This window comes from Haliaeetus albicilla, chromosome 12 (genome assembly GCF_947461875.1).
Source record: "Haliaeetus albicilla chromosome 12, bHalAlb1.1, whole genome shotgun sequence".
In the NCBI taxonomy this organism is placed as follows: domain Eukaryota; kingdom Metazoa; phylum Chordata; class Aves; order Accipitriformes; family Accipitridae; genus Haliaeetus; species Haliaeetus albicilla.
The window spans coordinates 12,451,272-12,476,234 of NC_091494.1; the positions used below are offsets into that span (position 1 = coordinate 12,451,272).

Sequence of the window (24,963 nt, forward strand, 5' to 3'; positions counted from 1 at the left end):
CAAGACTCATTCATCTTTTAATAGTCCTATATGGCCAGTGCAAAAGTCTGATGGAGGGTGGAGGTTAACAGTAGACTATCATGGCCTGAACGAAGTGACACCACCACTGAGCGCTGCTGTAGCAGCCACGTTAGAGCTCCATTATGAACTGGCGCCAAAGGCAGCCAAGTGGTATGCTACAACAGACACTGCCAACGCATTCTTCTCAATTCCTTTGGCAGCAGAGTGCAGGCCACAGTTTGCTTTCACATGGAGAGGTGTCCAATACATCTGGAATTGACTGCCCCAGGGGTGGAAGCACAGCCCTACCATTTGTCACAGACTAATCCAAACTGCACTGGGACAGGGTGATGCCCCTGAACATCTACAATACATAGATGACATCATCGTGTGGGGCAACAAGGCAGAAGAAGTGTTTGAGAAGGGAAAAAGAGTAATTCAGATTCTTCTGAAAGCTGGTTTTGCCATAAAGAAAAGCAAGGTCAAAGGACCTGCACAGGAGATTCAGTTCTTGGAAATAAAATGGCAGGATGGACGCCGTCATGTGCCTACACATGTGGTCAACAAGATAGCAACTATATCTCCACCAGCTAACAAGAAGGAAACACAAGCTTTCCTAGGCCTTGTGGGGCTCTGGAGAATGCATATTCCAGGGTATAGAGAGGGCTCACAAGCTGTGACTATAGAGTAATCCGAAAGAAGAACTATTTTGAGTGGGGCCTTGAGCAACAACAAGCCTTTGAGCATATTAAACAGAAAATAGCTCATGTGGTAGCTCTTGGGCCTGTCCGGACAGGACCAGATGTGCAAAAGGTACTCTACACTGCAGCTGGGGAGCATGGTCTCACCTGGAGCCTCTGGCAGAAAACATCAGGAGAAACCCAAAGTCAACCATTAGGGTTTTGGAGCTGAGGGTGCTAAGGATCAGAAGCCCACTACACCCCGACTGAAAAAGAGATACTAGCAGCATACAAGGGAGTTTGAGCCGCTTCAGAAGTTGTTGGTACAGAAGCATATCTCCTCTTGGGACCGTGATTGCCCATGCTACACTGGATGTTCAAAGGAAACAACCCCTCTACACATCATGCAACCAGCACTACATGGAGTAAGTGGATAACGTTGATCACACAATAAGCTCAACTGGGGAAATCCAACTGCCCAGGAATCCTGGAAGAGATCATGGACTGGCCAGATGGCAGAGAGTTTGGAGCACTGCCTGAGGAGGTGGCTCATGCCCAAGAGGCACCACCATATAATGAGCTATCAGAAGATGAAAGGCATCATGCTTTGTTTACTGATGGATCCTGTCGTGTGGTAGGAAACCATCGGAAGCGGAAAGCTCCTGTGTGGAGTCCCATACAACAAGTCATTGAGGCCACTGAAGGAGAAGGGGAGTCAAGTCAGTTTGCAGAAGTGAAAGCCATCTAACTAGCCCTCAGCATTGCTGAATGAGAAAAGTGGCAAGTACTCTATCTCTATACTGACTCCTGGATGGTGGTTAATGCCCTATGGGGGTGGCTACAGCAGTGGAAGAAGACCAACTAGTAGAACAGGGGTAAACCCATCTGGGCTGCTGCATTGTGGCAGGACATTGCTGCCTGGGTAGCACACATGACTCTAAAGGTACATCATGTAGATGCTGACATGCCCAAAAGCTGTGCCACTGAAAAACATCGAAACAATGAACAGGTAGACAAGGTTGCCAAAACTGAAGTAGCTCAGGTAGACGTGGACTGGGAACATAAGGGTGAGCTATTTGTAGCTCAATGGGCCCATGAAACACTGGGACATCCAGGGAGAGACGCAACATACAGATGGGCTTATGATAGAGGGGTGGACCTGACCATGGAGGCCATCACACAGGTCATTCATGAATGTGAAATATATGCTGCAATCAAGCAAGCCACAAGAGTACAGTCTCCCTGGAATAGAGGGCGGTGGCTGGGTCTTCAATACTGCGAGGCCTGGAAAGTTGACTATATTAGCCACTGCCACGAACACGCCAAGGCAAGCACTACATACTCGCCATGGTGGAAGCAACTACTGGTTGGCTAGAAACATATCCTGTAAACCATGCTACTGCCTGAAACACCATCTCAGGCCTTGAAAGGCAAATTTTGTGGCAGCATGGTACCCCAGAAAGAACTGAATCAGACAATGGGACTGATTTCCAAAATAATCTCATAAAATCCTGGGCAAAGAAACATGGCACTGAGTGGGTGTATCACCCCCTATCACCCACAAGCATCTGTAAAGATTGAGAGATATAATGGATTATTAAAGACTATGTTGAGAGTGCTGAGCAATGAGGCATGGAAGCAATGGGATACAAATTTAGCAGAAGCCACTTGGCTGGTTAACACCAGAGGATCCTGCTAACTGTTCTGGTCCTGCCCAAACAAAACCCCTACATATTATGGGAGGAGATAAGGTCCACATAGTGCAGATGGGGAAGTGGCTGGGGAAGGCAGTGTGGATTGCTCTTCCCACGAGAAAAGGCAAACCCATTTGTGGGATTGTCTTTGCTCAAGGATCTGGGTGTACTTGGTGGGTAATGCGGAAGGATGGGGAGACCCGGTGTATGCCTCAAGCACATATAACCTTGAGGGAAAAATAATCTGTGATGTAAGTTGTATGTTGTAGGAAGAAATGTAGCAGGAATGACCTGAACCACGGAAGAGTGAATTTTGCAAGGAACCAGATGAGTGCAATGGTGACCCAAACCAAACTGGTGTTGGTGCCCAACAATTGAACATACTGCTTCTCCTGTCCTGACCACTCATCTTGACAGATGAGGCCCAAGTCATAGCTTGGTTGTGAACATCCGGAGGAGTGGAAGAAGCCCATGGAATATGTATCTGTTAAAGGACAGGGGATAGTAGTTAATAAGAATGTATAAACCTGTATGTTGGGTATAAAGGTGGTTTAAGTATGTAGTTTCAGTTGTAAGTGTTGGTAAGTAGGGATTTCAGTAATGAGAATTAAATACAATGGCATGGTTAGAAGATATATGTCTATTAAATTATGTGGGACCTGAGCATGACACAAATGGTATGGAATAAGGGGTGAGGATTGTATTAGGTCTGGCTGAGATGGAGTTAAATCTCCCCACAGCAGACCTCATAGTGCTGTGTTCTGTATTGGTAGCTAGAAAGGTGCTGATAACACACCAGTGTTTTGGCTACTGCTGAGCAGTGCTTGCACAGCATCGAGGCTGTCTCTCCAACATTTCCCCCCCACCCTCACGGGCAGGCTGGGACTGGGCAAGATCTTGAGAGGGAACATAGCCAGGACACCTGACCCAAACTGACCAAATGGATATTCCATACCATGTGATGTCAGCTCAGCTTTAAAAGCAAAGTAGAGAGAGATGGAAGCAGGGGCATTCGTTATTTACATTTGTCTTCCAGAGCAACCACTATGAGTACTGAAGCCCTGCTTCCCAGGAAATGGCCAGACATTGCCTGCTGATGGGAAGTAGAGGATAAAATCTTTTGTTTTCCTTTGTGACCTTTGCTTTTGCATTATTGAACTGTCCTTATCTTGACCCACGAGCCTTTCATTATATTTTCTCTCCCCTGTCCAGCTGAGGAGGGGGAGTGATAGAGCAGCTTTGGTGGGCACCTGGCATCCAGCCAGGGTCAACCCACCACAGTGTCTGATCCCTTTTTGAACTTGCTGGTACTATGGCCCTCTACAGCACCTTGTGCTGCTGAGTTCAAGATAATTACCTGGATAGTAATTCAGCTTGAGATGGCTAAACCAGTAATATCCTACTAGTGTTAATGAGTACTCCCCTCTTCAACTTTCAAACTTCTTGAACTAGGTGTGACCAGTATTCCCTGCTCCTAACCCCTGCTAACACAGTTAGCATAACTAACACCATTTTATGAGGCAAGCAGCCATTCTCTGTTACCAAGAAGGTCACATATTTGCTCCCTTTTGCCTCATTCTCAGGCTCTGAAGGTCCTGTGAACCAAGCAGACAAACCAAACAGATTTCTTCTTCCCTTCTCTATCAGCCTCAAGACTCCTGGGCGCCAAGACGATTACTCCCTTCTTTGCCAGCCTTGAAGGTCCCAGGCACCCAGCCAACCAGGTGTTGTTGATGACCCCGTCACAGAACAGGGAAGAGTAACAGCACACAGAGCACTGTCTATAAAATCAAGCCATTACAAGTCCTAAGTGGGAACGTGGACCAGAATTGCTCGCTGGACAGTGAGAAGCGTGATCCCCCAGTGGCCAGGGACGCCCCCACCATTCTCTGCTTCCTCTGAGGACTGAGTGACTTGTATTCTTTATATGATTTTCGAGTCTAGATTATGATTGTTATATTGATACAGCAAACCACATATTAAGATTTGACCTGATCTGCAGAGGATCCAGGTGATTAGAAATTATAAGTCAAGTTGTATTATAAATTCTGTATTACACTAATAGACTGTACTATATTGATTCTGCTTGTCAAAATCCTGTGCCATTGTAATCATAAATTCTGTGCTATACTAATCATAATATCCTGCTAAGAAAATAAAGCTTTAATTGTAACTATAATTTAGTGCCATCATCGTTCTGCCAAGGATCCCTAAAAGAACCTGCCTATGCCCTTAGTGTTGGGTGACACTTGGTTAGAAGACAACAGTTCTTCTGTGCCTGGATTTATTTGGAATATACTTTCCAATAGCTATGCATGATGGGAGAAATTTTCAAAAACATACAAATTGCTTAAGAGTCTGCACCCTGGTGGAAAAGACAGCCTACAACCAGAATTTAGGGGATCTTGTCCAACTGTGAGCCATGCTAATATGGGCTAATCCAAAACTCTACCGACTGTCATGGCTTAACCGCCAAAACCAGGACACTTCTTAACCAAGCACACAAATCTTAGTCCTATCAGCAATGCTACAGCAAGCCAATTCTAGAAGTAGCATCTTTTCAGCACAGAAGGTTGCAGCAGCTACAGGGAAGAGAAGAAGTGAATTCCATGCTAACTTTTATTACTGTAGCTATTTAAAGCTCCAATTCACAGCAGAGAGATATAGCAACAATGGTTAATGTCAAGTGCTCACAAAGCCAGGTGCTTCTTTCCTTGCCACTTCCCAGTTCTTGCCCAACCCCTCTCTAGTAAGAGGCATGGTAGAAAGGATAAGTGTTCACTTCCTTGTCCACTAATGCTATTGAAATAAAAGCTCTGGATTATGAGCTGCATCTGTTACTGGGAGAAAAGGAGCACATGCTGTAGTTTTAGAAAGGATTAAGTAACTGAAAAATAATTAACTCTAACAACAGACAGCTCATTTCCACTTAATACATGTTTATCTTGAACCTGTTAAAATAATCTGAACATAAAGTGGTATACGTTTAACATTTTCACCAGCCTATGGCTTTCAAAACATCAGATGTCTATATTAAACTTTTTGGGGAGACAAACAACAAATATGTTAGAGGAATTAAGAGGACAGTAGTGAATAAACTCAGTCTTATCATTCTAAGCAGCTCTGAACAAAAACTGGAACAGCTTCTCATCAGCATTACATTCCAAGGGAAGAGGCAATGCCTGTCTAACACTAGCTGCTCAAAAATACAAAGTAACATCTCAGACCCTGAAGGAATTTGAAGTGCTATTAGGTGAACAATTTATGACAATGCAAAATTCTACCCAGCTTTTTTTATAACAACACTTTCCTATTCCCCAGGGTTTAGCTTTACTGCCAAATCAGAGAATGTAAGGCTAAAAACTTGTTCCAATTTTAGCTTTTACTAGATTTCCCTACCCAGATTGGCTGTCTCCAAATGGCACCCAAAGCCCTTTAAATCCAAGCTGAAAATCAAATACCTGTACAAGCGTATCAGAAAATTTGCATTACAACATTATAGAAATCTAACTACAGTAAAAGTTGAAATTTTGCCACTTTTGCCAAGGAAAGTCAAAAGAGGATTATCTCTGTACGGGTGTATACAGCTCCTCCAAGGGTTAAAGAAAAGTTTCTGAGCTACCTAAACAAAACACAGAATCCAAATTTGCATTTCACAGCAAAAATGTTGCTGCTTGCAGTCATTTTAACTGTAAGCCCAGTATTTAAATTAAAACCAACTAATCAACATTCAGATTAGAATATATACCCCTGAAAGCACTTGCACTTTCAATTGTAACTGTATCATTAAACTACACATAGTTGTTTTTAAATTGTCCTTATGCCCTCAACTCTCCTCCCTGTCCTGAATGACCTTCACCTGGTCATCCCAGATTTAATGAGGACAACAGGCTTTTATGGCAAACAGTTGGTAAAACAGTATAATCTATTCCCAGGTGTCAGGATTTCAGACTTTTTCAATAGTCTTCCACACCCAAAGCTCGAAGTTCCACAAGAAGAGTAGCTGAAGCTCTGACAGAAAAGGAAAAGGAGGAAAAGCCCTATATAGTGTTGTTTGGGTTTTTTTTTTTGGGGGGGGGGGGGGGGTAAAGCTTTTGTAAAAGGTTTTGATAAAAAACAAGAAAAAAACCAACCCCCACACATCTCCATTCATATAATTTTCCAAAAATAGCCAAGTTAATAAAACTAACTACAATAACTAACCTACTAAACACTTATTTGGTTAAAAAGACCTGTTAGTTTAATTTCGTGCAATATTCAGAAAGAAACATCTTCCAGGACAGTATGCGATTAAATTACTGATTCTTTAAATACACTGTATCTTTAGATAAACATCTGTGCTGGTTTTGGCTGGGCTAGAGTTAATTTTCTTCATAGTAGCTAGTACGGGGCTATGTTTTGGATTTGTGCTGGAAACAATGTTGATAATGCCAAGATGTTTTAGTTACTGCTGAGCAGGGCTTACACACAGTCAAGGCCTTTTCTGCTTCTCACACTGCCCACCAGCGAGGGGATGCAACTGGGACAGGTGGCCCCAGCTGACCAAAGGGATATTCCATACCATATGCCATCATGCTCAGTATATAAAGCTGGGGGAAGAAGAAGGAAGGGGGGGACATTTGGAGTTATGGCATTTGTCTTCCCAAGTAACTGTTACACACGACGGAGCCCTGCTTTCCTGGAGATGGCCAAACACCTGCCTACCGATGGGAAGTAGTGAATGAATTCCTTGTTTTGTTTTGCTTGCATGTGTGGCTTTTGCTTTACTTACTAAACTGTCTTTACCTCAGCCCATGAGTTTTCTCACTTTTACTCTTCTGATTCCGTTCCCCACCCCAGCAGGGGGGAGCGAACAACCAGCTGTGTGATGCTTTGTTGCCAGCTGGGGTTATAAGCCATGACAACATCAACATTCAAAGCAAAGAAATATTTTGTGACATATCCTTAATACAAATTGCTATTAAATAGGCTACAAGACTAATCGCATCACTTTGATGCCTGCTTATTAAAAATTCAGTTATTACCATAACTTTTAAAATTGTATTTTCTTTTCTGATTATTATTATTCTCCTCCTTTCTTAAGTCTATCCTCTACTACTTTTACATATATGCTGCAGGCCTCATATTCTTAGCAAAAGTTCTTTGTCCTTCAGTATATTCTGTAATTTCAGCAGATGCGTATGTAACCTTCACATGCCAATCTAGAGCAAAAAAATTAATCCCCAACATTAACAGGCTAGTGTAGCATTACTAGCAATACAACCCCTTCCTCATTTAGAAACACCATCATGCTTGTTCACTATACAGAGCAGTTGCATAGCTATTTTTCCAGCTGGCCCCATTTCTGTCCCAATTAACTCAATAACTAGAAATGCCTTATATAATAGCAGAAAGCTACAGAAAGTGTTAATCACACCTTTATCTTACTAAAAATAGACACTTCTATGCAGGAAGTCTGTTCAACTTCCCATTTTATCTGAAATGTAAATAAAATGCTCAAAACCTTCCCATCAATACATATTTCCACTGGAAAAAAATCCCCATAGTATTCACACGCTCTAAGCCAGAATTACTTCTCAGCTCACTGCAAGTGTTAGTCCTGAAGTACAGCCACCAGAATACACGTTCTTTAAAGCACACCTTACTTCAGTTACAACTGATGTCAGTATTTTAATCTAAAATTAACTGGTGCAGAACTAATCAATTTTTCATTCATGACATGAGAATAAACATAATTTAATAAATTAATTGTGGTTTTCAAGTAGTACAAAAATTAAGCCATTGGACAATAAACTTACTTTTCCACATAACTAGATTAAACAAATTGCAAGTTCCAGTCTTCCTACCATCAAAATAACATCACACTGAATCACTGAATTATCAGAAGTTACCTGAACAGCTTGAATATTCACTGATCATTACATCAATTTTTAAAGAGATCTCTCTCAAAAAAGATTCCTTTGAAATGCCTATGGAAAGCCTCACTATGGAAATACTTGTTCTACACTTCAAGGGAAATCAAAGCACAGAAGTGGTATTAATTGAATTTGTGTTAAAAAAGGGCAGTAGGTTTTAACAGTTCAAGTATACTAAAAAAAATTAATCGAATATTCTCACTTTAAACACATTTATCATGGTTAAAAATAGATGGTCGCCTGAGAAGCCATAACCTACATTTTCTCATCCATATACCAGTTTCACTGTTGCATCATGCTCTCTGTGGAAAGAGAGTTGTTAGTGGTCCTACATCATTTTACAGTTACATGAAACTCCATCCTCTCTGAAAATGAGAAGAAACTATTAACTTGGAAGCAGAAGTGTTAACACAGTAGTTTCCCAAATTGGTTTTTAATATGAATGTATGCAAATCCCCATACATTAATTATTTACAGCTCATACCCTTCAATACACTTGAACATGCGTGTCAAACGTAACTTCTTTAGTCTTAAAAATCACATTTCTGTCCCCACAAAAATGCATGACGGTAATCAAGGCTGTACAATAATTCTTCTGTTTCAGAGTTATTTATGCAGCCCTAGCACTGCATAAGTAAGATTTTTGCATTACAAATATTACTACTTGTGTTTAAACAGTACATTAAAGAACAACACAGAAATTATTTCCTGCTACAATGCGTAACAAGCAATAATCTAGTCTTTAGTACTCTGGTTCTGTTCAAGCATAAATCCTGCCCTAACATGAACATACGCACTTTTTTTTTTTTTTTAAACCTGTCCTTGTATTTTCAGTCATTTTTTTCTTAGAGGAATGATCAGCACAGTCTGAGATATGGTTTCACCTTCTAAAATATACTTGTCACTAGGCAAAAAACATGGTTGCACAGATTAACACTATGCTGTGTTCTATGTATCTACTTCCCTGTGCTCCCTGAAAAGCTGAAATGATAAACAGGAGGCACAACTACAATACTGTGAACGTTACCGGTCCCAGTCTTGGGACTGCCTTTCACTTGGCAAATTTAAGATGAAAGGAAGTCCAAGAAAATTGGTAGATGGAGAGGGGAAAAAAAAAAAACAAAAACAAAACAAAACCACCAAACTACACGTACCACCAAACACACCAAAACCGCCTCCCCGCCTCAACCCTTGCTCCAAACATTCAAGCATGCCCTCAAATACTGTGTCAAGACATAGTAGAGAAACATTTGTGTAAACCAACTGCAAGATTATTGCATTGAGTTTATCTAGGTAAAACATTTGGTATACACACTATACTTTGCTTTCCACAACTTCAGGCCTTAGAATTTTCTCTTATTAGGCTCTTATCACAATGACCAATTTTTTTTCCTTTTAATTTTTTTTAAGTTGTCAAGCACAGTTCATTAGGTATTAGCAGATATTTCTACATTCTGAAACCAGAGTTGTTATTGCCACAATCAGTTAACAAAGCAGCAATAGCTAAAATTTTTAATATAATTCAACAGCTAAAAAAAAAAAAAATAATGGAGCAACTCCACAGCAAGTGGCTAATCAGATTCAGCGACCTTCCAGTACGTCATTTAGAATCAATTAACTTTACCTTTAATGTAAAAGCTAAAGATTCTAGATTTGTTGTAATTTTACTGGAAGCTCTGAATATACTTTTCCCATGAAGAATTTATGGTGTAATGTTCACATTACATGCAGTAAGTCTATTTGTAGTATAACTTCTATAAAAACACAAAACCAACCTCACCAAATCACTTATTAAAAAAAAAGCATATTGTATATAATGAAAGCTCATTAATAAAAGGTACCTCAGGAATTTAGTTTTACCTGAAGGAGCAGCTGTACTGTTCTGGTGGTTTTCACCAGGCGACACAAATAAGTCTTCCTCTCCTTCAGTAGATGAACTGGAAGAAGATTCACTACTGAGATCATTCTCGCTGGAACTGCTAGAGCTGGGTAGTAAAGCATACTTTCTTCGAGCTAACACTTCCCGCTTTTTCCTCTGCATTAAAATTCGTTCTTTTTGGTTCTGTGTCCGCTGTGATGAACCTGTTTTCACAAATCTCTTCCTATATGGAAGTCTTCTTAAAGAACTGCTGTGAAAACAGGGCCTTTTCATTAATAACCCAGGTACAGAGTCTGACTCAGTCCGAGGCCACTTCTGTGACCTTGCACTATGAGTTCTACTTGTAGTATTCAACACTGCCTGAGGGTGTCTTACAGGAGCATCTTTTTCTTCATCAGATGTTACTGTATCGGAGTCACCAAAATGTAGGCTAGATGAAGGTGAAGAGATACAGTCACTAAAAGAAGAATCATTGTCTTCACTCTGCGTTTCTAGGTGCTGTCTTAATCCTAAGATTCCTTGGTTTTCTTTATCAGGACAATTTTGAGTATATGAAGGACCAGCCTGCTGGCTTTTGCGTTTTTTTCGCACCACAATACTTTTGTCTTGGTCTGTACGGTTGCCATTCATGTCCTTTTGCTTTTGAGAATCACCACATAAGTGAGAGAACTCATTCCCTACTTTACTAGCAATCATTTCAACCTCTGCAGTGAAGCTTTTGGTTGCTCCAATAGGCTCAGGGTTCAAGAGGATCCCCTTCAGACTCTCCTGTCTCTTTGGTGCATCAGAAGGAACTTCACTCTTCATATCCGCTTTTAGAGTATAAACTATATTACATTCAGGAGTCCATTTAGACATGGAAAGTTTTAAGAAAGGCCTAGAAATAAACATAGATATGCATCAAGAAAAAGTAACATCAGATTTTTCAAGAGCAAAACTGAAATAAGAGAAAAGCAATTTACTGCTAAGACTGACGCCCCCAGTGAAAAAACTAACACATAACTGAAATACAGCTGTTTCATAATATTAAGAATACTGCTTAACAATGTCATTTTGAATTAAGACGGATCTCTCATAACTTGCATTGAAGGGAATTTCTGTTAGTCAGAAAAAACATTATCACTTTCACAGGGCAAGTATTGATGTATGTTGCCTGCAAAATGTATGGGCGATGTCTGTTTTACCAATGCTTAAGCATGAGAGTTTTACAGGCTACTGCTTACAGAAGTTAAGTTTCAGCTAAATAGCTCCAATAGCCATCAACTAAACTGCATGCTTAAATGAGGCCTACATCTTCCCCTATAGCTGTATATATGCATAGTAAATACCCTGAACACAATACATGGTACAGTACGGTGACAACTGAGCTATAAAAATCAGTTACTTAGAATTCATAGTTCTTTTCTGACATGAAAAAGAATAAAACAGGAGAGATTTTGAACCGTATTATTTTGGGTTAAAGTCATGAGAAATCCATTTATTACCTAGAGTTTCTTTAAAAAAGCACCACACATTAATAGTATACTGTACAAAGCTATTTTCAGTCCATGTACTTTTGACTCTATCCTGCGACAGAAATGCGTATCATATCACATGTTCCCTTAATAGTTGGTACCAGGCAGGTTCCCCTCCCTGTCAAAATACTAGGCTGTCAACATACAACAGTGCAACATTAGCCTCAAAGATTATTTCAAAGAAAAACTTTTGTACTGGAAGACTACTGAGAGACACAGGCAACAGTAACCTCTAACACATTCACCTCTGACCTGCTTCATCTGGCATCTCTGCCTTCTGTTTAAAGCCCCAAAAGAGACAAAAGAAGCTGGTTCCCACTGTGATAGCCACTGAAGCACTCTTGACTGTAACTAATACCACTTCTTCGTGCCTCAGATGAATAAGGCATATGGATGAATAAGGAATGTAGTAGACATTTCGCACTTGTACTACTTTAGCAGGTAAGTGCTTCTTTTCTCCCTCCCTCACTTGTTTGAAGGAACATCTCCTATGCTCTTCTAGAAGAAATGTTTATGAACTGAACCGGAATGTAGAGCTGACCAACCTGAAAAATAAATTTCTAACCAGATCAGACACCAATCCATTGCATAAGCACACAAACAGCTATACCTGGCTTACATCAGGTTGTGCTGAACTAACAGAAAGCTGCTTAAAAAAAATATGTGCAACTATACCTTATGTGGGAATGAGGCTCCTTAAGCAGCACAACTGGAATATGCATGAAGCCACAAAAAACAGTCTAAGGTAGCAACAACAAGATCCATGGCAGGTTTAGTAGCATTGCCTACTCAGGTCTGTAATCTTCTGCCTGAACCTCCAAATTCTTCAAAATGCTAACGCATTCTTATGTCTGGTGCTAATATTTAAAGCTCTTGTTTATTTTGTCATAGAATGAATCAATACAAGGTTGAGACTACAGAACAGTCAAATCAAAATTTCTTAGTTTCACAAACTGATGCTTTCAGGAGCAGCTGTGAGCTAGTTGTTCCTAACAGACCCTGAAGAATGACTTATCTCAGTTTGCAACAGGTATAAACTGATGCATTATCCCAGGCAGCCTGTGTTCTCTTCATAGCCATAAGCTACTAATCTAATTCTTCAAGTGATGTAATCTGGAATAAAAATTTTGCACAAGGCATATGTGCTGCAGTACTAACATCTAAAGAAGACGCGAGTTCACCAGATCTTTTTGGAAATCAAGAACCTTGTGGATCCTAGAACCCCAGCTGAATAGATCCATTTGAATGTTCTCACTGGAAATCCTACAAACATTTAAAACAATTACTGTTAAATATGAGGCCTATACCCTGTGATAACTAAGAAAGTGTTGCTGTTTTCTACTGGGATTGCAGCAGACAGGTATGTTTTATGTCAGTAAGTCAAAAGCTAACTGCATGCAAGTTGGACTAAACCTCCTCTTGCCAGTATATACACCAGGACATGTTCTTACTTTCACTTCATCAAAGCACAGTTCACAGTGGGAGATAAATATTTCTTATCTTCAAGTGTTAAATGGAAGACTGCTGCATCCCGGGCAATATATGTTGGGGTTTTTTAATTGCAGTAAGTTTTTGTGGAATGCCCTACATAAGGCTACCCTCTTCTCTAGGACTGAAAAAAACAGAAGTTGCAAAATTGGAAAAAAACTTGGAATAAACATTAAGCATGTAAGAAGTATACACAGTAAACAAAGAAGCCTCTATTAAAGCTGCAGAATTCTGATATCTATGCTTCTCTGCTCCTGACAGCTCCTGAGGAAAATACCAGCTCTCACATGCTCCTCGGTACGCTTGTATTTACCCTCACATACATGCACCATCTTTCTTTGCAAAAATTAAGACTGAAACTTCCATTTTATAAAATTTCTAACAAGGACAGAAAATCAGAATTCAAACCTGTTATAAGCACACAGAGAACAAGCAGTACACAATCTTTCCCTCATCCTCACAAGGTCACCTTTAAGGCAGTATTTTTGGTCTGTTATTTGTGCACCACTGTTTTACAGAAATGCAACACTTAGTCTAGCCAGTCTTTTCCACAATCCAAAAGCAAACCAGCCACTCCTACAATAACCCCGTATTTCATCACAAGGGGTTTTGGGGTTTTTTTTGGTTTTTGTTTGTTTGTTTTTGGTTTTTTGTGGTTTTTTTTTTTTTTAGAAAATCCACAAAATATTTTTATTTATTCAGAGGAAAAAAAAAGTCGATTTATTCAGAGAGCTTATTGTCTTCGCACACAGTCATAACTCACCATCATATATTAACACATTCAGCCTATACACAACAGTTTCCTGTCCTTTTAACATGATAAATTAAGGGGACAATTTTACTTAATTCTGAATTTTTCTTAAGAAACAAAAATCTGAACATTTTCTCATTCTGTGAGCATAATCAGGGGCTGGTTTACAAAGGACTCAGTTCTACTCATTGAAGTGCTTCCCCCCCCCCGCATTTTATTGTTAAATTCTAGTGAGGAAATCACCATCAGTATGAAAGTTCTGCATTCTGAATGTGATTATCTTTGTATAAGCGCTGTTTACTTTCACACAGAGGCCGCTGTGCTGATATACAGATAGAACTATTTAAGTTACAGCAGAAAAATTAAAGCAAGAAAAGTTTACACTTTGAGAAACCTCAAACTCCTGTAAGATGGCAAAAAATACCTAAACCACCACACAGTGAAAACTAGTGCACTTGAAATGCTATTTACTGGCTTAGTTTTATTAAAACAAGCAGCCTAGATGTAATAGCCAGTTAACTCAGAATCAAACATTTTGTATATTTGCACTCTTGCAACCAAGGAAAAGTAACTCGACTAAGTAATCAAGATATCTTGATTTTTTCTAACCAATACAGATCCTGAAGGACTGCTTACTCATGGGAGAGCTGCTGGCTTCCAATTAAAAATTGCACAACAGCTTAAACGTGAGTATATTTTTAAGTGAATGGCAGCAATCAACAATGACAAATAATCCATTCCTTCACTATTTAGAAATGCTATTACAAACCTTTGAACAAAAGACTTGACCAAAAAAGACAGAAGTTGGAAGAAGAGCTTACCATTTAACTAGATCCCAATCCATTTTAAGTATTTTTAGTGGTTAGGCATAAGAAATACCCATACTACATATAAGTCCAATGCTTTTCCACCGAAGACAAGGTTTAAGGACTACAAAAATATTATGCAAATAATTAAGAGTCTTTAGAATGAGATCATCTGCTGTTAAACACTTAGAAGATCCTACAAAATCTCCCTCTAATTAAAAGTAGTCCTCAGAAGCTTTTTCAAAAAGCAGCAAGATGCAATCAGCTCAATCAGCATTAGTGTTCCTCCTTCCTAATCAAAATATTTGACTATTAACTTAGAGTCAAGACTTCAAGAGGAAAAATGGGGTAGTATCTTCTTTTAAGCCATTTTAAGTAAAGACTTAATGAAGAGCTGTTAAGACAGCTACCTGAAAACTATAATTATTCTAAGTTCCCCTCTAAAGAATCATGAAGTGTACATGACTTTTATCCATTCATGTCACAAAGTAAAGACCTTTGATATTAATCATGCCAAGACATAACAGCAGCACAAGAAAATTCATGCAAACTGGGGAAGTCCCTCAAAATTGCTAAGTCAAAAAACAAGCTCAAAGTTTGAAATCTTTACAGCAGCCAGGTTTATGATCACAAATAAAAGCAGAACACATTTGAGTTATAAGATGGAGCAAAGTATTTTGTCATTAAGAATGAATTCCATTACTAGCAAGCAAAAAGTATGATAGCATTAAAGCACTATAAAACAGTGAAATGGTTCATCACACATTAACTCGATTTTTTGTTGTAAACTTGGTTGATGAATACATCTAATCTAATATATCATTACTTTGAAAATGTATTTTCAATTACATTTTAAAATATAGTCAACTCCCTTCACCATCAAGAATCAATCTCCTTTTTAGGTGTCAAAAAGAGCCTTTATCAATTCTCTCAAGCCTGCTACAGTAAGTACAGAGGGCTTTGACACATGACCAGCCAACCACTTTGCAGAAAATGCCTATCTTAAGCACATGCTTCTTACATAACCGTGAAATTACTGGTCTCTGTCCCATTACTGTGATACGCACACCTAAACCCAGCTAGCCAAATAGACTTCTGGCCAACTTGATGAAAAGCAGTGAATAAAAAAGTTTCATTTACAAAGCAGTTAGTAGTCTACTTCCTCATTTTCCCCATCTTCAGTTTCCTGCTCCTCTCTTATTACATACACAGTAATTTCCCCTTGTCTTATGCGCTCCCCACCACTCAGACCCTAAACATACTTACAGACAACTCGGGTATCCTAAAGGCTAGAGCACACAAAAATTCTTCCCAATACAACAGCTCTCAAGACTACCAAGAGCTTGCGGAACACATTGTTGTCATAATCTCAGAATGAACACAGCAATTCCACTTCTATACAGATTCTGTGCTATCTTAGACCATTTATGTACCCAACCCAAATGCCCATATATAGAGTGATACCAGGCAAGACAATATTTAAGATTGTCTCAGAAAGGAAGTTTCTATCAGTTCCATTTGTAGTTCCTTTATTCAGTCCTAACTCTTATTTTCTTTACATAGGTTCACTGAACTCACAATTAACTTTTAAAATTAATTCCCTTCCCTAATATGTGGCTTTTATCAGATTTTACTTTTAATGTTATTTTTTACTCTGACCAGCTAATACTAGTACTGTTATCTTCATGGGGAAACCTCACCGTTGAGGCCTGGTATGCACAAACAAACCTTATGCTCTGTATACAGTACTTTTTTTGGAACTGGCAAATATGGTTATCAATAGCTCAAAGAATGGACCAGTGAATGAAAGTATCACACAAGCTGTATTTTGGAACACCAACAGTCATTTCTTTCCTCTCTTTAAAAAGATGTATTTTTATTCTTTCAGCAAGGCTCTCCCATCAGATAAATCAAGACACCAAGAAACAGGATAATAAAAAAGCTTATAAAATTTGTACAAGACCTTCAGCAAAAGTGAGATAACCTAAGTACTACTACTTCCCTTTCTCAAGGGCAGAGAGCCAAACAAGACTGATTCATGCATGACCCTGATGCAATGGAGGTTGATCAGAGGGCTTAGAGCCATTTAAGAAGCTGCACCCCCAACAAAATCCCACGAAGATCGAATCTCAGTGCTATCATGCCCTGCTCCAACAAAAATAAAGAACTCAGCAGTTCACAGAAGAAAAACCCCACTTGTTAGCCTAAAAGGGGCAGTCATGCCCTATTCGTTTCATTCCTATCAAGCAGGGACAACCTGTACAATGCAGAGTAAGCAGCAAGAACACAAATACCTGATATTCAGTTCCACTATCAGCAAAACAAGTGCAATCAGATTTCGAAACTTTATTGCATTGTTCTTTGCTTTTGGTTGTTCTTCATTTTCACTACTTCATGAGACAAACTGTTCTTTTAAAGCTTGTTTTAACTACTAAATTTTAGCATACTATATATTGGTCTGCTAATCTTTGCTGGCAAATAAAGCAATTGATAGTTAAAGATCTATGCATCTTTATAAAACAGCAACAATCAGAAGGTAATCTGAAACTCTATTATGTTTGCTTTGATATTATGGAGCATCAAACACATCTTTATTCACAGGACAACATGAAATACCATTACAAACCACTCTCAGTTTCCTTTGTTTGCTTTAACGCACCCACAGTGATGACAGATACACCAATTTTTGAATGACAAAATTACCTGAGAATTCTCCAAGCAGAATACTTATCTTTTGCCCTACAGAAAGGTACAGTATTTCAGAATAACATGCATAGTATTAGTCACAAATGGCATGATAACATTCTGGAGACAGGTTCTTGCCTACAGTCAGCCAAAGACACTCCATGACATCCAGCCCAGACATAAGAGTTTGTCTGTGCTTTGCAGAGGGGTGCTACAGTTACACGAGCCACAGCAATGCAGGCAGGCTTACTCACTCCTTGCAGCCAATTCTAGGAACCATCACTGGCTTGGAAAGCCTACACTTAAAGTGAAACAATGTTATTTCAAGTACAGTACTACTCTTACTAACCTTTGCAAAGCCATCTCAAAGACAAGTCAGACCACAGTAACTGTACTGCAAAGTACCGTAAACAGCAGTATCCATCCTCTGGACCAGCAAAGTCTCCTTAATTTTATCTCTGAAAAAAATTCATCTGAGACCTTCAAGGTTTGTTTCTTCATGCATAAGTCCACTCAGATCAGTAAAGCAATTATCTTGCAACAGAAATGTCAGGCCACCTATAGAATAGCTACAGAATGCCTCTGTTATGCCACGTTATCATTCACCTCTGAGACATACCACCACTGTATTCTTACAAAGAGACTATTGAAAGTGTCTGTCTCACATCTTCCAACTGAATCCAGCACAGGACAGCTACAAACAGAGGAGCTCTTCCCTAGGACTGATCTATGGCCTGGCTCCAGCAGGAACAGACAGAACGCACGGAACATGCACAGCTGGAAGTGCCTCAGCTACATGAGTTGGCAGGCTAAGAGCAATTCTGCATAGAGTCCCACGAACAAGTTAGTTCTCCCGCAATACACTGTGGATCAGTCCAAGACCATAAGGCACCCATAGAAATCCTAGCATCAATCAAGCATCAGTGAAGCATTAGCATGCACATAGCCACCTGGACAAGGAATCTGTTTGGCTTTGCACAATGGATGCAAACAGGTGTATTTGACAAACATGCTATTCACAAGCACATTCTTCAGTCTAGACCGTTTCTTTGCTCTGTCCTAGGCTTAAACTCAGTTAGCTACATTAACACTATGTAAATCATGGTTTTAAGACATAAGCATTATGATTTGGCAATCAGTAATGTTTTGACTTCAGTGAACTCCAAGACAAACGTAACAGCAATGAACTTGGGAATAAGACGCAGTAGCTTTATAAAAGAATGACAAAATACACTTTTTTATTGGAACTTAAGATCTTAACTGGGAATTCTGCTTCCAGAGACAGTTAGGGAAGTTCCGAGTTACACAGCCATCAAAAATAATTTAAAAATTTACTTCTTGGTCCCCCTAGAAGTTTTGACCTTTGATGTATGTGTAACTGTTCTTAATGCAGTGTCCTTTTGCAAACACTTCTCGATAAGGCTTTGAGAAGCAAAGACATGATCTTTGCCACAACTTCTAACAAGAGCCTTGGAGGTGAGAATGATGAGATTAACCATCGAGACAGTTTTATGCTATTCTTCAGGAAACCTGTTAGAAGTAGGGGATTTTTCAGATATTAAATCGAGTAGATCTACCAGTTTAACAGGGAAGGACAGTGCAGCAGACTTCTCCACTCTTCACCCAGTAGAGCCAAGCGGCAGTGGGTAAAAGCAAATATTTTACTCGACAGAAGCCAAGTATTAGGACTGCACTTTATTGGCAAAAAAAATACAGAAGGAAGTCTCTTGCTAGTGAAGTCGTGAACCAGCCTTCTCAGATTTCACTTGGTAAACACTTAATAAGGAAGACATCACTTTAATTCACAGTAGTTACTTTTCCAAATAGCACAAATTATATAAAACCCATAAAACAGCAAAATCCCTTCCTCTCTGCTCCATTAGGGGTCTCTGTTAGGCCTGACATCAGCCCACCAAGAAAACCAACCAATCTAAGGCCTGAAGGAAGTTCACTAGTGTAACACTTTGGCTGCGGATACATTTTGTGTTTCTTTTAAGAGCACTGTAGACTTTAGAAGCAGCTGATCACTGTCACTTACACTGACAAAACTTAAAGAGACTACGACCGGGAGTAATTACCCTATACCTATGTTGTACACATGTCCCATACGACATTACTCAATATACATGTTTCTAATCTCTTCTCAACCTCACTGACATGCAAGAAGCTAAATCACTACAGATCTGGTAACAAAACTAACCTAAAGGAGGCTGCACATTAGTAAAGCTGTGGGGAAACCTTTATACAACATCTGCCTATGGCAAATCCATCTCTTCGTACTATCCCCATGGTTTACATCTGAATCAAATCATCCCATTCCTGTCCCATTCCCCCAGCAATTTTTTCTCCATTTATTCAACTGCCTGACATCTAAGCCTCCACAGCTCATCAGCTAGGGAGGGAGCACTATTACCTACATCTTCTCAAAAGAATATCCTCAACATTAGAGGAAATATACACAACTGAAATGAAAGAGTCTTCATCTTGGGAAAAAAGGCAGTAACTGCTGCCAGCTAAACCTTATTGCAACATGACCACCTCCACCGATCTGGTTATGTAGGTCTACAAAGTTATTAATTTAAAGTGGAAGTCACAGATATGTTAAGATACATTCTTAATACACTTTTACAAAAGCCACTGCTCCCTAAAAGACACATTTCTGAAAGGTCAGAACGTTCCCATCTAGATTTGGAAAGGACACATGAAATATGCATGAATGCTAAGAGCTGCTGCTCACCCCTGGGCTCCCAATACTAGACATAACCACAGCTATAGCTGCCAGGGCTTCAACCATCAATAAAAATAAACAGATTTTTAAATATGCAAGACTTCAAGAGTTTTAAAACAGGAAGCTTGGTGTCTCACCCACTTTTATTTAACTGAAGTGAAATGCGAAATGTGCACACAGCCTTACCCATCTTATGAATTCAATAGGTCATTTTATACTGTGGATGACAGCATAAGACAGGTGACCAGATGTTCACTTTATCAAATGAACCAAGATCACATCCTTCCCTATCAAGCCTTGCACACCAGTAAGAACATAAATCTGAATTGGTGATAATCTTGGCTAATGTTTTTTTTGGTTTTGTTTTGTTTGGGTTTTTTTTGCCTCAGGTAGTCCCTCTATACAACAAAAAGATGAATAAAAACATTTAAATTGGTGGAAAACTACCTTCACAGCAAGGACTACAGGTATGTGAATTATAAGCAGCTTTCATTTTTGTTTCTAAGCGTGACAAAATATTCTAATTCTTTAAAAATTAATTTTCCTCAAAAATGTTTCTACTAAGTATTCGGAATTAATCTGTCACTGGAATTTTCTACTGGTTACGATAAAGACAATGTAAGGCCTTATTTTACCACCTAAAAACCTAGTTTTCCTTTATTAGTTTATAACACAGATATTCCACCCTGATAAATGCTACCTAGGTCTCCATGCTGAACAGTCAATTCTTATCTTTTTTGTCAAATATTTGTTCCTGAAGTAATCGTGCTAAAATCAAATAAAGTTGGGCTATTACAGCAAGATCTTACTTCCTGCAATATATCTTCTTTTGGAGGAGTACCTGACTATCAGGGATTAAGGGTATCATTTAATCAGCTAAAGCAATCAGGCCTTGCTTACAATCTCACAAAACCGTCTCAAGCCATGGAAGAGCTTATTCAAACAACACAAAAATTCCACAAACATATGCTCAGGCCTAATCGCCCAAAACGCAGACACTTTAAAAAGTACATAGATCCTTAACGCCTGCCCATTTTAGTAAGAGTTACAAACCTACGCACCTCTGAAGATCCTGGCCTACATTTCTGAATGAACACTGCTTCCTTGTTTATCAGGCCAAAAACATCTGACTGTTTTTTGTTTTTTTTAATATGGGTTAAGAAACAGAATACCAACTTCGCAAACAAAACAAATGACGTTATGACAAACCCTATTACACACACGAATAAAACTCATTTCCGTAAGGGAAAATTTGTGACAAATTTTCAAGGAGACAAAACCCAAAAGAGTGCCGCGGCTTCCCGCAGTGAAGATACTGCTTTGTGCATCAACGAGGCACTGAAAAAAATAAGAAAAGGTGGTGGTGGGGGGGATCAGCGTGAAGTTCCCAGCCGCCCAACTGCCCCCGCGCCCCTCCGGTCAGCTCCGCCGGGAGAGCCGGCCCGGCCCGGCCCAGCCCCGCCGCGGGCCGGTCGCCGTTGCCGCCACCGGTGCGGGGCGGGGCTGCGGAGAGATGGGGAGCCCACCGCCCCCCTCCCGGCCCCGCCGGGCCCCACCCGCCGACAGATAATGCCCCGCACCGTGCGGGGCAACGCCACGGCCGCTCCCCGCCGCCCCCCCCCCCGTACCTCCCGCCGCCCCGTACCTGAGACGGTGAGGCCGAGGGGGAAGAGGCGGGTGCCGCCGGCGCCCTGCTCAGGGCCGGAGGGGAGGAAGCGGCCCCGGCGGGCGCCGCAGGGACCCCGCGTCGCTGCCTGGCGCGGCCCGGGAGGCCACCGCCTCCTCCTCGGCGGCGCCCTGCCCCGCCGCCCGCCCCCTCGCGACGCCGCTGCCTCCCCCTCCCCCCCGGCCTGGCCGCAGCCGCCCGGGCCCCGGTGACACGCCGCGAGGCGGGCGACGTTTTGTTGTTGCGCAGCCCCCGCCGCCGCCGCCGCCGCCGCCGCCGCTCCCTCCCCAGACGCAGCGCGACACTCGGTGCTGCTTTACAGCAGTCCGCAAAGCGCAGCCGCGCCGGCTCGCGCCCCTCCTCCCGTCAGGCGCCGCGCCCCCTGCTGGGCGGTGAGCGCTGGCGCAGCGCGGGGCTCCCCTCACCCGCGGGCGCCCGGGCCGGGACCCCCCCCTCGGCACGGAAACGACGCCGACGCCAACGCCGCTTCAGCGGCTGCTCCCCCCGAAGAGGACCAGGAGGGCTCGGGCAGAGGTCGGGGACGGCAGCTCAGGCGGGACGGCAAGCAGGCAGCCGCCTCTGCCCTGGCCAGCGGCGCCGCTGCTGCTGCGGCGGCGGCGTTTCTCCTCCTAGGTCTCGTATCAAAGCACTCGCCTTCCCCCCAGAGCCGCCTCTTCCTTTCGCCTCACGGCGGCCGACGGCTGCTCAGCTGTCGCTAAGCCGGCGGAGTCGAACCGCGAGCTCAGCAGGCCCCGCCGGGGCTGCCATGGCCGCTCGCGTTATTAGCTCACTGCGCCGGTCCTTCCCCACCGCCACGCCTGGCGCTGCCGGAGCTGCCTTAGTGCCGTACCCTGCTGCCGGCCGCGGAGCCAAACAATAGGTGCAGCTGCTGGGAAACGCGGACAAACCGCATCTCCTCTCGCTGGAAGTAGGGATTTAATTTGCCTTTACTGCAGCAATGCCCTTTCTGACCTAGGAACAGGTGAGCCTGCCCGCTCCCCCTACTTAACCACCGCGCTACCCATGTCAATACACCCGGTAAGGAACCGCTCCAGCTGGGAGGGAGGTACGTGCCTTCTGGACAGCCACCACGTCTCACAACCTGCCCAGCAGCACGGCAGGCATCACAACGCTGCGAAACCTCTCACTTCGCAGAAAGCCCGAGCGCTTGTTAACTTCGTAACTGCCCAAGTCTGCCAAAGGCCATGACGCCTTTCTGTCAGACGACCCTTCGTCAACATTAGCGTATGCATCCAAAACACTTCCAGCTTAAAACGCTGGATAGAAAAGGGTCGTATACTGTCAGTGACCAGCAGATACATCAGCCCAAGGCTTTGGAGCAGAAAGGCGCAGTCTGATCTACTGTTAGTAGTAGTTAAAGATCCTACTCCAATAGGATCCAGTAATAACTCCATAATTAAAGATCTTACTCCAAATGCACTGCCACCAGAGAGTCATCCGTATAGAAGAGTTCTTACGTGCTTTGGGGGAGCTAAACAACCTTCATGCATCATCACAAAAGAAATCGTCATTGAGAAAAAATGCATTTTGAGACTATTAATTGAATGTGTTTCTGAATGGAATTTCCTTAAAGCAAAAGCGGATAAAACAACATGGAAACTATTTCTCAAGCAAGGAAAAAAAGGCTTTAAGGAAAGGCTCTACTTCAATAAATCCCTACCTCAAAAGAAGACAAATTTCTAGGGGCAGGAAAAAAGATTACCAACAAAAGGACTATCGGAATATGTCAAAAAGTGTAGAAACAAAGTGCAAAAGGTGCTAGACCACATAAATGATATGAAAATAAACAAGGTTTTCAGCTTTATGCATAATGCGAGAGCACAGGCAAAAGTGAGACTTGCATACAGTAAAGGCAGAAAAAAGGATCAGAGGTGATTTCATGTTGTTCCAGAACCAAAACAATAATTCATTTCAGTTTTCAGTAAAGACAAAAATACAGGTCATTCAGCATTAACTTGCTACCCTTTTCTACACAGTTTTTCTGGGTGTTTGGTAGCTTTTTATTTTTTAAATCAAGGAAATACAACAGTATGTTGCATCCAGCCGGACTTCAGTAATCAATGACATTGGGCCGCATATGAAACAATCACTGAAACTGGGGAGAATGGGGAGAAGTATAAAAATCAGAAACATGACTAAAACACTCAATGGGAGATAGCAACAGACAGTGGAAAAAAGGTCGTATCATATTCAATGGAGGTCACTAATGGCTTGATCGTGTAAGTCACTTTAGTATTTCTCATTAATAATTGGAATCAAAGTTATTAATACAAATCTGCTGGAGGGGGGGAAATCAAGACAATACATGGGAAGAACTGAATGACTCTGAAGACCAAACTAATAGGAGCAAGGTGGAAAAAAAGTAGAGTAAAATTTAAAGAACGTGCACTTGAATATTAACGACTAAAAGTTTTGGTATATATTCGCTATTTGTCAGGTAGAAGGCAGTAGGATGAGAACGTCAATAAACTATGTAATTAAGAAAATGACCAACAGCCAACAACATGAAAAAAAGCAAACATGTCTGTACAATATTTTAGTCTAAATATTTTTCAGAGAGAAAGGTTTCAATGCTACAGTAAAAATTATTCCTGATGTAGTGTTACAACTACTTTATCCAGCTTTTAAAAAATATGTATTCAGGGAAGATGAACTCTTAACAGGATACTCAAGGGAACATAACGTAGATAATATGAGAGGAAGCTAATGAAATTTGGCTGGATTACCTTAAGAAATGAAACGAGTGTTCTCTATAAGCTGATCAGAGGCTAACACCAATAAAAAAAATACACCAACTAGTTATGTATTTACCTATTTACGTCATAATTGTTTTGAACAGTCATGACAAAGATGACAGAAAGACAGTTTTTGGCAGAGAAAATGTACAGAGTCACTCTGTGCTCACCAATTGAAAGACACAGAATGACCATTTCAAAAACAAAAAACAAGAGGCTCTAGAGTGGCTAGAAATTTCAATGCACAAATTAAAAAAGCAATGCAGGGTAAATATAGATAGTCTTGATTTTCTCTCATTGCAAAGTCAGAGTGGCCAGATGATCTGTAAATGCTTTAACTGTATATGATTTGGCAGACCTTCCCTCCTTGGGTAAATGAAAATAAATTAAAGGCACAATTC

At 41.1% G+C, this 24,963-nt stretch overlaps 1 protein-coding gene across 8 annotated transcripts in view; it reads right to left on the reverse strand.

Moving 5' to 3' along the window:
• The window catches only part of RNF111 (ring finger protein 111), a 70,876-nt gene that overhangs the window by 39,135 nt on the left and 6,778 nt on the right, over window positions 1-24,963 (reverse strand). For 7 of the 8 annotated variants that reach the window (XM_069798113.1, XM_069798111.1, XM_069798109.1 and 4 more), the window contains one exon: window positions 10,150-11,045. In XM_069798113.1, coding sequence (XP_069654214.1) covers window positions 10,150-11,045 — 896 coding nt within the window. Of the gene's footprint in view, window positions 1-10,149; window positions 11,046-21,785; window positions 22,079-24,963 lie in introns of those variants that run through there. The other variant, XM_069798114.1, reaches the window with a different exon arrangement.